Source organism: Meriones unguiculatus, chromosome 8, assembly GCF_030254825.1.
Source record: "Meriones unguiculatus strain TT.TT164.6M chromosome 8, Bangor_MerUng_6.1, whole genome shotgun sequence".
In the NCBI taxonomy this organism is placed as follows: domain Eukaryota; kingdom Metazoa; phylum Chordata; class Mammalia; order Rodentia; family Muridae; genus Meriones; species Meriones unguiculatus.
Window position 1 is genome coordinate 102,059,829 of NC_083356.1, and position 14,603 is coordinate 102,074,431.

A 14,603-nucleotide genomic window follows, 5' to 3' on the forward strand; every position below is an offset into this window, starting at 1 on the left:
CTTCTTTAGCTAGAACTGGGGAAAACACTGTTGGTCCTTCCAGCCGAATGCCTTCACCATCCACACATGCATCCTCTATTTAACAACCAAGCATGAGAACCGACAGAAACCCAGCTCTGAGGATATAGTTGAGCAGTTTATGAGCCTCCCACCGTGTGATGTTTTGGAGGAAAAAGCGATGGTTTTGCCTTTGGAGAAGCCAACAGACAAAGGCCATTTCCCATACTGAGCACTTATATGACAGCCATTTTAGCATCATTATCCCCTAGGCCTCATTGTAAAGCAAATACAGATAGTTGGAAAATGTAGATATGACAGTGTTTTGATTGTTCTAATGTTATGTTTCACGTGAGAAATTTATAAACAAAGGAGTCAAATGACTTTTCAGGATTCCTTTGCCAGCTTTAACCTCACTTAGATAACTGTAGTCCCAAAGTTTCTAAGTCAGGGGAAATTTATGTTAAAATAATTGTGCACTAAATTTACTCCAAATTCACAGCTGCAGATTGAATTATATAAGTAAATTACTAAATTACAAACTTCGGAATTTGTTAGTGGGTAGATCTACCACACTGCAGCTCTATAGCGATGGGGAATAGAAGCTGCCATTGTGTTACATAGCAGAGGAAGCTCTCAGACATGCCAACCAGCATCAGGCTCAACCAAGACATTGGCCTTGGCAGAACTGGGCATGTAGGTTATGGGGTACTGCGGAAAACCTCAGATGTTGGCTGTACCTGGTAGGCAAATACAGAAGTGGGGCGAAGGCGAGTGCCTAGATGTGTGAATATCCAGGTAGGGCACATGAGCACAAGCAGTTATGTATTGGGGTTTGCGTGTATGTGTATAGGCATAATATTGAACTTTGCGGCTCATGACTTTGGAGAGTGGATGCAGCTATTTAGCTCCAGGAGAGATTTGATTTTTGAGTCCAATGCTACTTGATGACAGTTTTATCAAGATGAAACATAAACAAATATTTTATATGACCAGCTGACTGTTCAGTGTCAGCTCAACACAGCTGCGTACTGCACAGTCATTCAAAGCATGAAGTTGTTGATTTATATTAGATTTGAGGTACGGCTAGGAGCCGGGGAAGAACGGGTTGTGTGGAAGGACGAACTCATAAAGAGAAAAGAGACAACGGTAACGAAGGATGAAATTTTTATTTAAATCTATTTTTGATACATTGAAAGCTGAGAGCATTTATGACAAAAGATTCAAGGAAGAAGTTCTCTCTCCAGGTTCACCACTATGGTTACCAGGTTGTCATGCCTTCTGTTGTTATAATTTACAACTTAAATCACAGGAGAATTATCTCACTGCTCCACAAACAGGGTGGGAACTTTAAAATGAGAAGAAGATACAAGAACCCAGCCCTTTCATACTGTGGAGTCGTTATTTTATTAACGTCCTGGACATAACTTTATTTCACTTACAATCTTTTGGCTACACAATACTAAGGGGAAATATATTCATCTTCATGCAGAGCAAGATAGCTTCCAAATACAGCTCTTAAATGTACATCCCAAGTGGCTGGCGGGAGATGCTGTGAAGAGGGTTGTGAATGGTGGACTATCTATTTCCTACGGAAAGAAAGAAGGAGTCGTTCAGAATAATTATAATAGCCAGATGATATAACTAATTTATTCAGGAGGCATTTCAAGGTCATTTAATAAAAATTGTTTATCACTCTCTTTGTCACTAAATTCCTCAGCATTTTAACTTAAATTTATTTTCATTTAAAGATGATTTATGTAAAAGGTATCAAAAAGCATTTGTAAATAATTATAAAAATTAAAATCTATCAATAAATGACAGTTTGATTGATTTTTTTTTTATTGCTGTGCCTTTCTTTGTCTTTTTTCTTTTTTTTTCCTGGAGACCAAGTCAAGGACCCTGAATATGATAGGCAAGCGGTGAATTCATTAAGCTACAGGCACACAGCTGTGCTTTTAAGTTGAATAAATAACACCACATACACTTACACTAATGGGTCTGTTAAAAGTACAGCAATTTTAATGTGATATTAGTATGTAACAACTAATTCTTCTCCATATTTCATTCTTGTTGATTTTCCTGGTGCTTTGTCTATCATAGACGCCCAGTAAATGCTTGGTGTCTATGATAAATAAGTGTATAGAGACTTCAATGGAAAAGTTAAATATGATTGTGTTCCCTTAAGTGACTTTGACATTCACCATTTTTATTACATAAGACTTCTGCACAGAGGAACAGCTTGTGGCTGTATAACCTACATTTATGCAAGTTCCAATACATTTCAAAATTAACTAAAAAGCACTTACTTGTCAGTGATTTTGGTTTGAATCAGCCAGTTGATGAAGTCCCTGGTGGCAAGACTATCAAGAATTGTGTTCATCTCATCAGAGAAGGAACCATCTGCATGTCTGCGGCCAAGTTCCTCAGCAATGACTTCTGGGAAGCTAAGAAAAGGAGGGTTGAAGTCAGTGCTTGACGGACTTCATTTATTATCTTAAATAAATCCTTGTGAATTGCTGATCATTGGCGATGTGTGTGAGAGTTGTAGAAAACAACCTTTTGAGGGCTTCAACAAAAGCCCGGAAACCAGCCCATACAAAGCGGAGACTAATAAAAGGTGGGAGGGTTTGGATCTCTGTCTTAAAACCAAGTGTCTGCAGCTTCATGCTTTGTTCAATAAACCATGTCACCTTAAAGATTTCAGTTAGTTGTCAGCACATACACTGTAATTTAAAAACCATTAATTTTTCTGAATACATTATTTTTTCAATACAAATACATCTTGCTCTGTAAAGCCAGTGACTGTGAAAGCAACCTGGCAAAATACAGTTGCAGAGAATTAAAACTTCATCTATGTTGTTGTTTGTTTTCCCACTCATTTGCCACAGTGGGATCTTAGGTATATGTTACGATAAATATCCATCAAGTTGCTCCTTCGTCTTTGTAGGCATGAAGGTTATTGCTTTCAAGTCAGCCTCCATACTAGTTCCTTCTCATTTCAATCTTTCTCAGCAAGCATGTTTTAACTGCTTAAAAATCAGAGTTGAATGTAAATTTTCTCCCACTTCCATTTCTAATGCAAATCAAAGTGGTCCAAAGAAAATGAGATGGTTTAGGAGTATGTGTGATTAAGATCTAAGCAAGCGACTAAAGAACTTGGTCTCACTTTCCACCTTGATCATTGTATCTATAAGATGGCCCCATAAAAGCTGAGATGTGATTAATGTCTTTACATGTTATTAGCACATGAATACAAGTTGAACGAATATGTAACTTCAAGTCAGACCATGACCATTTTATTAAATATTGAAATGGTTTTTTTTTTTTTTTTTTATTTTCATAGGATAATCTCCCCCCCTTCCCCCTTACCAAAAAAAAAAAAAAAAAATCCAGATAGGAAGCACCAGACTTACTCTCGCCTTCCCCGGCCTTTCACCAGCCAAGCAATGAATTCCTTTGCTGCCTGACCCTCCAAGTAAGAACTCACATCACTGGTAAAGGTCCCTTCAGCATGCCTCTCAAATTCATCATGACGTTTGGCGATGTTGTTCCTGTAAGAAACGTGGATGTTACATTGAAGCTTGTGGCTTTGGCAAAGTGTTTCTCCCTGACAAGCAGTGGGACCCCCAGGCCCAGGACTGAGTGGAGAGAAGGCTGAGGAGCTTGGGAGGTGAGGGTGGTTATAAGATTATTTTGAAGTTACGTTCATGATCTGGATTGAAAGTTAGTGGGGAAAGGCTGACAGCATTTAAAAAGACACTAAAAAGTCCCTTCCTTTGCCAGGGCGCCATGTCCACTTTCTCTGCTTCCTCGTTTCCACTTCATTCAGGTTTGACTTTATCCTCTGTCCGTAGGCTGTCCACAACGCCCCGCCACTCACAGTCAGAGTAGGTGCTTTGTTAATTAACATCGGGTCAGAGTCAGTTAGCTGATTCGAGGGCAAACAAAGGCCCATCTTGAATTATTATGAGAAGAACCACGTGATTATGAGTTAAGGAAAGTACATGATCTAGTAGGAGAGAGACAGAGGTGAGCTCTTATCAGCTGCAAGAGTGCGCAGAGGAGCGTGGGGGGATGGAGCGAGCTGCCTGCAGCCCTGTGCGGGCACCACCCTTGGAAGGTTCCTCTTTAGCAGACAACAAATAGCCGAGGTCATGGTTTGACTTGTTCTAGTTTGCCGCGTGGTACCGTTCCCACTCTAAAGGATCAGAACAATTGTTTCCAAATCTTTAAATCTGTGTTTACTCCTAGCGCAGATGCCTTACTTATAGTCATTGCCAGGGACTCCATCAACCTCCAGGTCCGCTCTGACCAGAATGGCTGTCTTCCATTGCTGCTGGACGCTCCACTAGAAGGTCATCTGAGCGCATCTCCTCTTCTCCTCCCCTCTTCCTCCTTTTCCCTTCCACCCAGACACATCTATGTCCTTTCCTGATTTTTAGATTTCTTCAGCTACTTGGTATGCATAACTCCCTTTCCCTTGTGGGCTATCCTCCAAAGAAATTGTGAAATTCCACCATCTCTGTGAAACTCTTGTGGATAATTTTCTCCAGTAGCCTAGAAGTAGCAAAGCCCCCAACACTCTTCAAACAAAATCCAACATTAAAATGTATGCCTTATGATGGGTTTGTGTTCTTGTTTGCTGCCTTCTTTCTTTACGCTCTGCAGCTAGCTAGGCTGTAATTTTAAATGCATGTCTTGGATTTTATTTTACAAGAGAAAGAATGCATCTATTTTTGTAATTTACCAATGATCAGCTCAGCTAGGGAATAATCTTAATACGATCATAGTGATTGACTTGAACCCCACAAAGGCATGTTAAATTTGCTCTAATTTTAGTAAGAATTAAATTCCCAACCTAGGTCCCCAAAACTCAGTTTCCAACTTTAAGGTAAAATGGATGAGAAGAAATCTGTTTAAAATCATTAAAGCCTGTCACCTTGGTGTTCGGGTAAGGCATTTGAGGAAGTGCAACCTGAGAGAGCTGAAATAAAGGGTGTCATGCCCAACCTCAAAAACATCTGGTTCTGTTGCCTTTCCTTGTGGAGTTCCTGTCCCCACCAGGTCTTTCATTTCCTCCTTCTTTCATAAGATTCCTTTCACTCTGCCCAAAGTTTGGCTATGAGTCTCAGCATCTGCTTTAATATCCTGCTGGTTAGAATCTTTCAGAGGCCCTCTGTGGTAGGCTCCTGTCCTGTTCCCTGTTTTCTCCCTCTTCTGATGTCTATCCCATTTGCTTTTCTGAATGAGGATTGAGCATCTTACCCAGGATCCTTCTTCATGCTTAGCTTCTTTGGGTGTATAGATTTTAGTGTGTTTATCCTATATTATATGTCTAATAACCATTTACAAGTGAGTATATACCATATGTGTCTTTCTGCTTCTGGGAACCTCACTCAGGATCTTTTCTAGTTCCCACCATTTGCCTGCTGAGACTGATACTCCAACCAAGAACCATGTACAGAGATAACCTAGAACCCCTGCATAGATGTAGCCCATGGCAGCTCATTGTCCAAGTGGGTACCCTAGTAAAGGGAACGGGGGCTGTCTCTGACATGAACTCAGTGGCCTGCTCTTTGATCACCTTCCCCTGATGGAGGAGCAGTCTTACCAGGCCACAAAGGAAGACAATGCAGCCAGTCCTGATGAGACCTGATAGGCTAGGGTCAGATGGAAGGGGAGGAGGACCTCCCCTATCAGTGGACTGGGGATGGGTCATGGGAGGAGAAGTGGGAGGGAGAGTGAGATTGGGAGGAGATGAGGGTGAGGGCTACAACTGGGACAGGAAGTGAATAAATTGTAATAACTACAAAATAAATAAATTAAATAGAAACATCCAGATGGAATAAGTCTATTTGATGAGCATGCTAGCCTAGGAGAGTCAGGAGAATTTCCTGACACCATTTGCCTCCAACATGGGGAACCAGTTTAGATATTTACCTGTTCCTCTTGGTGTTCATCAACCACTGCACAAAGTCTTGAGCACGGCGGGAGTCCAGGTATTTGCTGTAGTCGCTGGTGAACGTGCCCTGTGAGTGGCGTTTGTCTTCATTCATCTGATCAGGGTCCTCGAGCGGTTCTGTCTGGGAAGCTGGGATGGACCTGCGAGCAGCATTGATTAAGCAGCGTCAATAATACCGCAGGAGCAAGCGCTCTGAGCAAGTCCTTCAGTTAAATACTGCACGAGTACATATCCTACAGACAGCCCTGTTGCTCAGAGCGCTCACTAGGAAATAGAAGGCGCCATGCAGTAGTGAACACGGTGTTTCCGTAAACGCCTCTCAACGGTTCAAACCCTTCCTAATGCTCCACCCGTTAATATAGTCCCTCCTATTGTGGTGCACCCCCAACTATAAAATCATTTCATCACTGCTTTGTGACGGTAATTTCGCTACGGTTGTGAAAAGTGATGTGTATATCAGATATACAGGATGTCGGATTGTGACCCAGAGGTTGGGAGCTGATGCTTAGAGCGAGCGCCCTGCGCTGCTCATGGGGATGGGAAGATGTTCATGGGGACGAGATGCTCCTTCTGAATTCCAGCAACAGGTTTCTCAAATGTTTTCTGGAACAGGATGAAATAAAGCTTTTCAAGTAATTAATCTACTCATGATTATGCTAATATGACAGAGGAGAACAGTGACTTGAATATTTTAAAACTTTAAGATTCCCAAATCACTTGTTTGGGCAGCAGATCTATGGCCCCAATTTTGTCTTGCACATACTAATGTTAAAAAAAAAAAAAAAAGCTCAATTACTTAGTTATACGGTAGCTAAAGATTGGAGAAAGGGACAAAAAACACCATCTGCTAATTTGAAAATTCCTGGTGGATATTCCTATGTAGCTGGTTGGCATGATGAATATATAAGAATATCAATGTAATAACCATAGATGCTATACTATTTTTGCTTGTCAAATTAAAATTTTTAAACGCCAAAGAGGATGAAATATTTCCTTACTGCTCAGGGGAAAGGGCATGAACTTTCACAGCTTTTATGAAGAGGCAAATCAGCAAGATTTCAGTGCGAATTCTGGTTTAAACTCACTCAAAGACTTTGGACACAACAGTTCCATTGCTGAAAACACACCCCAGAAAGAATTAAGAAATGTGGGTCAAAATGCATGTAAACACACCCCACTAAAAGAGGAATGTCTAAATAAGTATTGTGTATTTATGAAGCCAAAAACATGCAACTCTTACACATCATATATGTAATGAATATAATAATAATAATAAGTTAACAATATAATTTCAAGAGAAAAACATGATTCATGGCCATATAAGCCGAGAGATATTTGTATTATAGTTTATACAGGGAGTGGGGAGGGGATAGGAGGAAAGAAAGGGAAACCACGACAATGCTATTTCAATTAAAAACTTACTTAAAAGTTTTTGTTGTTGTTGTTTAAATCCAAGAAAATATCACACCATCTTCACATATTTTGAACTGTTTTTTTGGTGCGGTATAATTTTATTTATAAAAAATAAAATTGTTTATTTTGGTGCAAAATAAAAATTTTGCATATTTTTTAACATTTTGCCTATAATGATTTTTATAATTAGCAAAAAAATGTTTTTAAAGGCATAAAAAGGAACTTGAGTTGAAATAGTTAAAGCAGTGTGCCTTTTTGTTAGCACATGAGGAATGAACGGATAGACTATCATCTGAAGAATCCAAGGGACTAGTTTCCCATTTGCATGGTTTAATTCTGGCCACCTCTTTGTTGGTGACTATATACTTATATTACACCTTTATCACCCCTGTGTCTCAGAACTGTGCAGGAAGGGCACCCCTCCAAACCACTGAGACCCTTCTCACCAATCACAGTTCTCACAAACTTTATTCTAACCACGGTGACAGGCTAGTTAGAGTCCACTGGTTGGTACCTGGGTTTCTCCTCCGTGTCTTGAATCGGATGCTGCCAGCTGCCTTGCACCAGCATTATCAACAATCCAGCCACAACGTAAACGCTCTTCATTTTTGTTTTTTTTTCTGCCTGATGAAACAGAGTTGGGTGGGAGGGGTAGAGGAATGATGGGGGAGGAGGCAGTCCAAATGAGCTCAATTATGACTAAGTACATATTATATACAGATAAAGGTAATCCTGTCAATTTCATTCTTCTCACTTTCCCAATTCCACTTCCATTTCAATTAGAATATACCCTCCCGTGAATTTTGATGAGCAAAAAAAATAACACAAAGGATGTACTCTACTATTAGGCTTTTTTCATTAATGTAGGACACTTCTGGTAATGTTTAGAAGGCTCATTTCCAGACTTGAAATAAAAGTGTCCACAATAAACATTTAAAATACCCTCTGTGGATGATATGCTGCATATGGTTAGCCTGAGTGGCACCTTATCCATAACACCACCCCCCTTCACTATCAGTCTGGCTTTCAATTAATCGTCCTTCACTTCCAAGCATTTACATTATACTGCATTTCAACCATCTTAAAGCCGCCTCGGGCTACAACTTGGCATACCAGCTGTCGGTTCAGATGTATTATTCATTTATATTTTAAATAGTGTAACTTGGTCTAGACTTTGTAATTATAAAGCGGCCAACAGATTTGAGGTATTTTAGGGTGCTTTGACCTGTTCTAAATTAAAGGGAAAAAATCATTTTTAAAGACAAGCAATTTGCAATAAGAACTAATGCTCCTGGCAACTTGAACAGTCACAACTAAGAAATTAAAGATTAGTATCCTAGGGAAAATTAGTGCTTGCTTTTGAAGTCCCAGAAGTCCCTAGGTTGTCTGGTAATTAGACTCAGTCTAGGAAATGACATTTCCTATTAATGACACTGTAGGTCTAACTGCAGCATACACCTGGTTTCTTGTCTGTTTGTCAAAAACGGATACCCTGCGAAACCATAAGATACCAGGGGCTTGATGTTAAGGGTGGAGACCCTCATGAATGGGGGCCAGGCTATCTCTCTAGAGTGAGCTTTTCTGTTTTCTGAATTGAAACCTTGAGTCCACTGAGTGTCAAGGGCTCCTCTCTGCAACTTTCCAGCTCTAATGTTTTGTTTTTAAGAAATGGGAATTTCAGCCCACGTTTCATTACGTTTCTCCATAAATAAATTAAATGAGTATTTTTAGCAAATGACATTTGGTTTGGAATAAGAGTTTTACAAATATTATCATTTTAAAACATCAGTCTTTTCTTTAACATCTCAGCCATATTTACTATCAGTCTTTGGCAGTAAAATAGAGACTGTCATACCTGGAGTTGATCATTTCTGAAATAATACATACTCCTAGATGAACTGGCCAGTCAGACAAAGCAACCCATTAGGACTAACACATTCATTCTTCTTGATCATCAAATGGCTACTTTGACACATTTCTATGCTTCCATTTAGCTAGCTGGCAAATGATTGGCAGCTCGTCATATTTTCAGGTCATGTTTGATGAAACCTCTCACTGGCAGTATCTTTATTATACTAGTCAAAGTGTAAAGCAAGCATTTCCTTTTACGAATATAATGCTATTGGGAAGCTTCTTGTAAAAGACTAAACAATGCCAACTCAATCTTAAATAAAACCTTCAACCCAAAGTCGCTGATGGTTTTGTGAGGTCTCTGGTCATGTCTATAAAGGGCAGACCCAGAACAGGTGGCACCGGCAAAGCACGTGTCTTCTAGCAACTCAGAGAGTTCTCAGGGTATACCTCACTTTCCTTTACTCACGTGTTAACAAAATCACGAGAAATGATTAATCTGTTGCTTTAATACTAGTGTCGAGAATTAAACATATTACTTCTAGCCACCAAATTTTTAATTCAGTAAGGGATCTGCAGTTACTTCCCTCCTCCTTTAGCTAGCGGAAAGAAAAAGAATGATGTTTTTGAAGAAAAAAAAAAAAGATACCGTATTTTTCCAATCAAAATTAAAAGAAAACCATAATCACAGCACTACTCCTTGTGTAGAAAGGCTTGAAAAATTACCCTGAGATGTAGGGGATAAAGAGATTATATTATTTTCCTAAAATATATTGGTGTTGTAGGATACACAAACACTTTCTACTTTCTTATCTCCTTTAATGGGTCCCTAGACCAGCGGTTCTCAACCTTCCTAATGCTGCCGCCCTGTAATGCAGCCCTTCCTGCACTGTGACCCCCAAGCATAAAATTATTTTCACAGCTACATCATGACTGTAATTTTGCTACTGTCGTGAATTGTAATAGTCTTAATATGCAACACCTGCGAAAGGGGTCATGACCCACAGGTTGAGAAATGACTACCCTAGAATTTATTGAAACACAATGTTGACTCCATTGGAAGCTTTTTCTTTTTTTGATGTTACATAGGCACTTCAGAATACCTGATTTATCTTCCTAAAGAGAGCTACAAAATTTTATTCCAGACGTAGATTTTTATTTATAGCTATTAGTCCTCAGTTTATGGTAAATAACTCAATATATGGTAAATGATTTGTAACACATATAAAGAAATCCTCAGTTATCAATGGTGCCTGTGTTGTTTTGCTCCAAGCATGCTAGCTTTTATTTACAAACGGTTGATGGATAGGCCTTGATACTTTGAAACATTTATTAGAAATATGGGTATTTGATAGAAGATATTGAATATCTTCTTTTAGAAAACAAGAGCTTAAAAAAAGCTTTTAATTAAAAAAGAAAGACTGCTGTTATAGTCTCTGTAATGGACACTTTTCTTGTGAAATTAGAAAGCCCCTTCTGTTCAAAGTACTATGCACATCTATCAAGTCAAAGAAAAAATATTTTTTCTTCAGAGTGTTTGCTTATTTGAACATGCTGTTTACATTTTAACAAGTGCAGTGATCTGAATCTTTATTTTTTCTCTTTTATAACTGCCTTGTATTATTTCTCTAGGTAATTTGCGAATTCATTATGTTAAAGTAGGCATACATCCAGTCAATAACATTTTAATCTAAATTGTGTTCTTCATATCCTATCAATAAAGTGACAGATGAAAAAAACAATATCTTAACACACACTACTTTAAAATACTTAACTGCCTAGCCCGGTCCGCACAGCCCAGGCCCGCACAGCCCCGGCCCGCGCAGTGTTCGTCTTACCTGGCGAGACTGAGCTGAGAGCAGGTGCAGACACAGAGAACCCACTCGGGAACTTCGGATGTGGTCCTCGCCCAAGCTCTGCACTTCTGCGCTGGGGCGCTTGGCTTTTATATCTTCTCCAGGCTGTTTAGCCTCGCAGATATTATGCTGACAATATAAATTTGTCATCTGTAAATAATGAAGTTTTGTTCAAATGATTTCACTCGCCCACTCACTTTGCTCATCTGCATTCTATGCTGATAACGGGTTGAGACCTCGGAGACCCGGAAACTTTCTATTTACTCTTGTGCCTATCTGTTTGGGAATGGGAAGGGCAATTTAGATACCCACCCTCCAATCTCGGTCAGGCGTGAAAAACCACTTCAGTTTTCTGAAAGTGAATTTTGACGTCAAATGGTCTTAGTCCCATTTGAGGGTCTTGTGCCTTGATTTGCTATTTGGCCATCATGAGTTCCTGAATAACAGATTGATCGTTCATCTAGTCAAACAAATCACTCACTCAGTACACACATATCAATGAGCCGCTTATCCACATTGTATGGGGTAAATTTTTATTCTTTATATGGGGAGTTTTTAAATGTCAATTAAAATGTAGCGTACACCGTAGTAATGAGACACAGGAGAATGCAAAATGAGAACACCCAAGGTGAGTGATGCTGATAGCAAAGGGTCTGGTATTTCTTTTGCATCTTGTGAAAAAGTTTTAAATCTAGTTTTGCTGAGAAGGGGTGGGGCACTAAATACAAAAGAAAGGCGTGTGTGTAAACTATTGAGGTGCATGCTGTTGCGTTTTCTAACTTCCAGCACATATGTAGGTCCTTACTAATTTCAGTACATGGCAGATACAGTCCTGGTCATTTCAACAGAAGGAAATAGAAGACAGAAAATAACCAAGGTTGCACTAATGGACAGCATGAAACTCCTGTGATCTTAAGTAGATTTCTTCCTACTACCAGCAAGAGGCTGTGTGACCTAGGTTAAGCCATACGTTTTCTTTGTGAGTTGATTGCTGATTTGTGAGAAGACAGCACTGGTTAAGCATTTGTTTAAAAGGAAACTTGCATTCTATTTCCCAACTAAATCTTGGTGTCCAAATGTATCAACTCCACGGTATAAACTGATAACTTATATGGAAACAGATCATCGAAGCAACAGGAGGAGGACTCTGAATGGACTTAATTCTCCAGTAAGTACATTAAACTAACTGGTGGAACAAGAGCTACATTAATAGGTATGTCAGTTGAGAGACTTCAATGAGGGGTTTTGCACTAATCACTATTGAGGATAATAAAACCCTGATACCCAGACTGAGATTCAAGGATCAGCAACTGAGACTTTATGAAAAAAAAATGGAAAATCTCATGGCTCAGATCTTATTTACAGAATCAGAATTTGCATGTTTATAAAACCCCTCTCCCAACCAGGAAATCTATGGAAAACACAGTTATATAAATTATCCATTTTACTTTCTCATTGCTGCTGCTGGTGTTTTGATCCAAGAACAGCTCTTGGCAGAACCAGCAGATGGGGTGAAAGAGCAGAGAAAGGTGTCCACCTTCCAGTCTGGCGGAAGTAACCCGAATGTGCTGATAGGCTTGAAAATGTGGAACTGCGTGGAGCAGGATTAAGTTGGTCTTTATGACCACAACCTTCAGGACTGAACAGCCAGACCCTTACTAAGCCCTTTCTCATGCCCAGTTCCCTTTCATCCTGTTGTCCATTTTTCTTCTCCTTTTTCTCATCTCCCAATTTCTCCCTCTCTCTTCTTCCTTTTCAGATATTACCAGCTTATGAAGCATCCCCAAGCAGGGAGTTCTGCAGATGATGTCTAAAAGCCATAACCACAGCACCAGAATCTTGGTAAAACCTTCTCTCAGTGTCTCACCACACAGCACTTTTCTTTTCTTCATCTTACTTCCCTTTTTCTATGTTAGAAGTAACCATTCCCATTTTTTTTTCCTTTCAGGAAATTTTTTTCTAATTCTACCTCCTGCCTACTAATCCTGGCTATTGAAGGCAAGGGCATCATGATGACAATCGTTCTGATAATCCAAGAGCATTCTGTATAATACATTTCTCTTCCCTCATATGCTCAGAGGAGCAAATCAACCTCTTAATAGGCACTGTGTTATGAGACAGTATGGGTGCTAAGATAATCATTAAATTTAGTTTGAATGTATTTGAATGTACAGATCCGATGATAACTTTAACATCAGCTTCTATTTGGCCTTCAATTCCCAGCACTGCAGTTGTTCAATTATTTAGCTGTGAGGCAGGGAATGTGGTAGGGATGTATGTATAAGATTAATTTTTTAAAGTTTGTCTTGAAGCCTAGTAGTTGTATGTTTGGGGGGAGGCGTGTTGCTTAGAGTTGTTCTATTGGGGGTTGTGTGGAAAGTCTTTGGTTTCCAGTAGTGTTATGCAATTGATAGGTAATGATTTGTTTTCCTGAAAGGTTGATTTCACTTATCTGTAATAAAATAAATAACTATATTATGACATATAGCACAAGATTTTTACACTAGTGTTTAAGATAAAACAAGGTGCATAGCTAGGAAAATTTTGTTGTTCTTTCTGAGGCTTAGGATAAAAGACAATTTCTGTGTATTGTCAACCTATGTACCTATATAGGCCCAATTGCTTAGAAGGCCCAATGCTGGCCTTAATTCCTCTGTCTTACTGTGTTGAGGTATTTATTAACAAGGCTCTACATTTTAATTTTGTACAAATTATGTAGCTGGTCCTGCTGAGGAGTTCACTTGGCCAGATGTCATATAACGTGTAAGGTTGCTGTACATTGATTTCTGACAGCTCTAAAGGATATTGAGACTGAAATGTTTGGGAATGATTCATGGTGCATTCTGGAAGAAGTATACAGGGAGGGGTTATAATGTATGGTTCGAGAGTGCAGTGCCCTCTTTGGAGGACACAGTAATGGTTATCTATCACTACAGAAAGACTCCAAGATAGGTTGTTAATTGAAAGAGACAGCAGTATTGAACTCATAATTACTCATAATTGCATTAAAATTGAAATAACACACAAGCAAATGTCAAAAGCTTACCTAACTGTAGGACACAGCATGGCACCCTTTGGTAGTCAATGGTAGGGCACAAAGAAATATCCTCAACAGACATCTATTTGGATTGTCTATCTAGTTCAAATGGTTATATAAAACAACAACAAAATTCAACTTAAAAGAAATAATAGTACAACCACCTTTGGAAGAGGAAGGCTTGTAATAAATGTCCAAAGAAGTGTTTTTTTAATCTTAGTTATGAATTAAAAATAACTGAATTACCTATTGGAAAGAGAGAGACTTGATAAACTGGAACATAGAATTATACACACAATTGAAAATCAAACACAAGGCACCAGCAATGGACACCTACATTGATCAAGACAAATTATACAGACAATGTGTGTCTTAAAAGAAGCTGGATACACAAAAACAAGGTTCTTCCTGCACAGATCCAGCTACACAACTTCAAAGACAGGTGAAACCAAGGCCAAATAGCCCAAATTGTAGCTATTTCTTG

At 39.2% G+C, this 14,603-nt stretch overlaps 1 protein-coding gene across 3 annotated transcripts; it reads right to left on the minus strand.

Annotated features, from left to right (window-relative positions):
* Positions 1–1,147: 1,147 nt before the first annotated feature.
* Positions 1,148–11,141, minus strand: Gcg (glucagon). 3 transcript variants are annotated; one of them, XM_021637076.2, is made up of 6 exons: positions 11,065–11,141; positions 7,890–7,999; positions 5,941–6,102; positions 3,414–3,551; positions 2,307–2,444; positions 1,148–1,586 (listed from the first exon to the last, which is right to left on the minus strand). In XM_021637076.2, exons 2-6 carry the CDS (start codon positions 7,979–7,981, stop codon positions 1,580–1,582), a joined length of 537 nt encoding a protein of 178 aa, XP_021492751.1. In that variant the 5' UTR covers positions 7,982–7,999; positions 11,065–11,141; the 3' UTR covers positions 1,148–1,579. The 3 variants fall into 3 exon arrangements, with proteins under 3 accessions (XP_021492751.1, XP_060246572.1, XP_021492752.1); XM_060390589.1 differs by having other exon boundaries at positions 7,890–7,995; positions 11,065–11,137; XM_021637077.2 differs by lacking the exon at positions 1,148–1,586 and having other exon boundaries at positions 2,303–2,444; positions 7,890–7,995; positions 11,065–11,137.
* Between the last annotated feature and the right edge of the window lie 3,462 nt (positions 11,142–14,603).

Bases quoted from the DNA above. Each gene is read 5' to 3' on its own strand.
- Gcg (XM_021637076.2), bottom strand. From the start codon at position 7,981: ATGAAGAGCGTTTACGTTGTGGCTGGATTGTTGATAATGCTGGTGCAA. The intron at 3,552-5,940 runs GTAAATATCTAA...CGTTTCTTACAG, and splicing joins ATGAACACCAAGAGGAACAG to GAACAACATCGCCAAACGTC. The intron at 2,445-3,413 runs GTAAGTCTGGTG...TCCTTTTCTTAG, and splicing joins AAAGGCCGGGGAAGGCGAGA to CTTCCCAGAAGTCATTGCTG.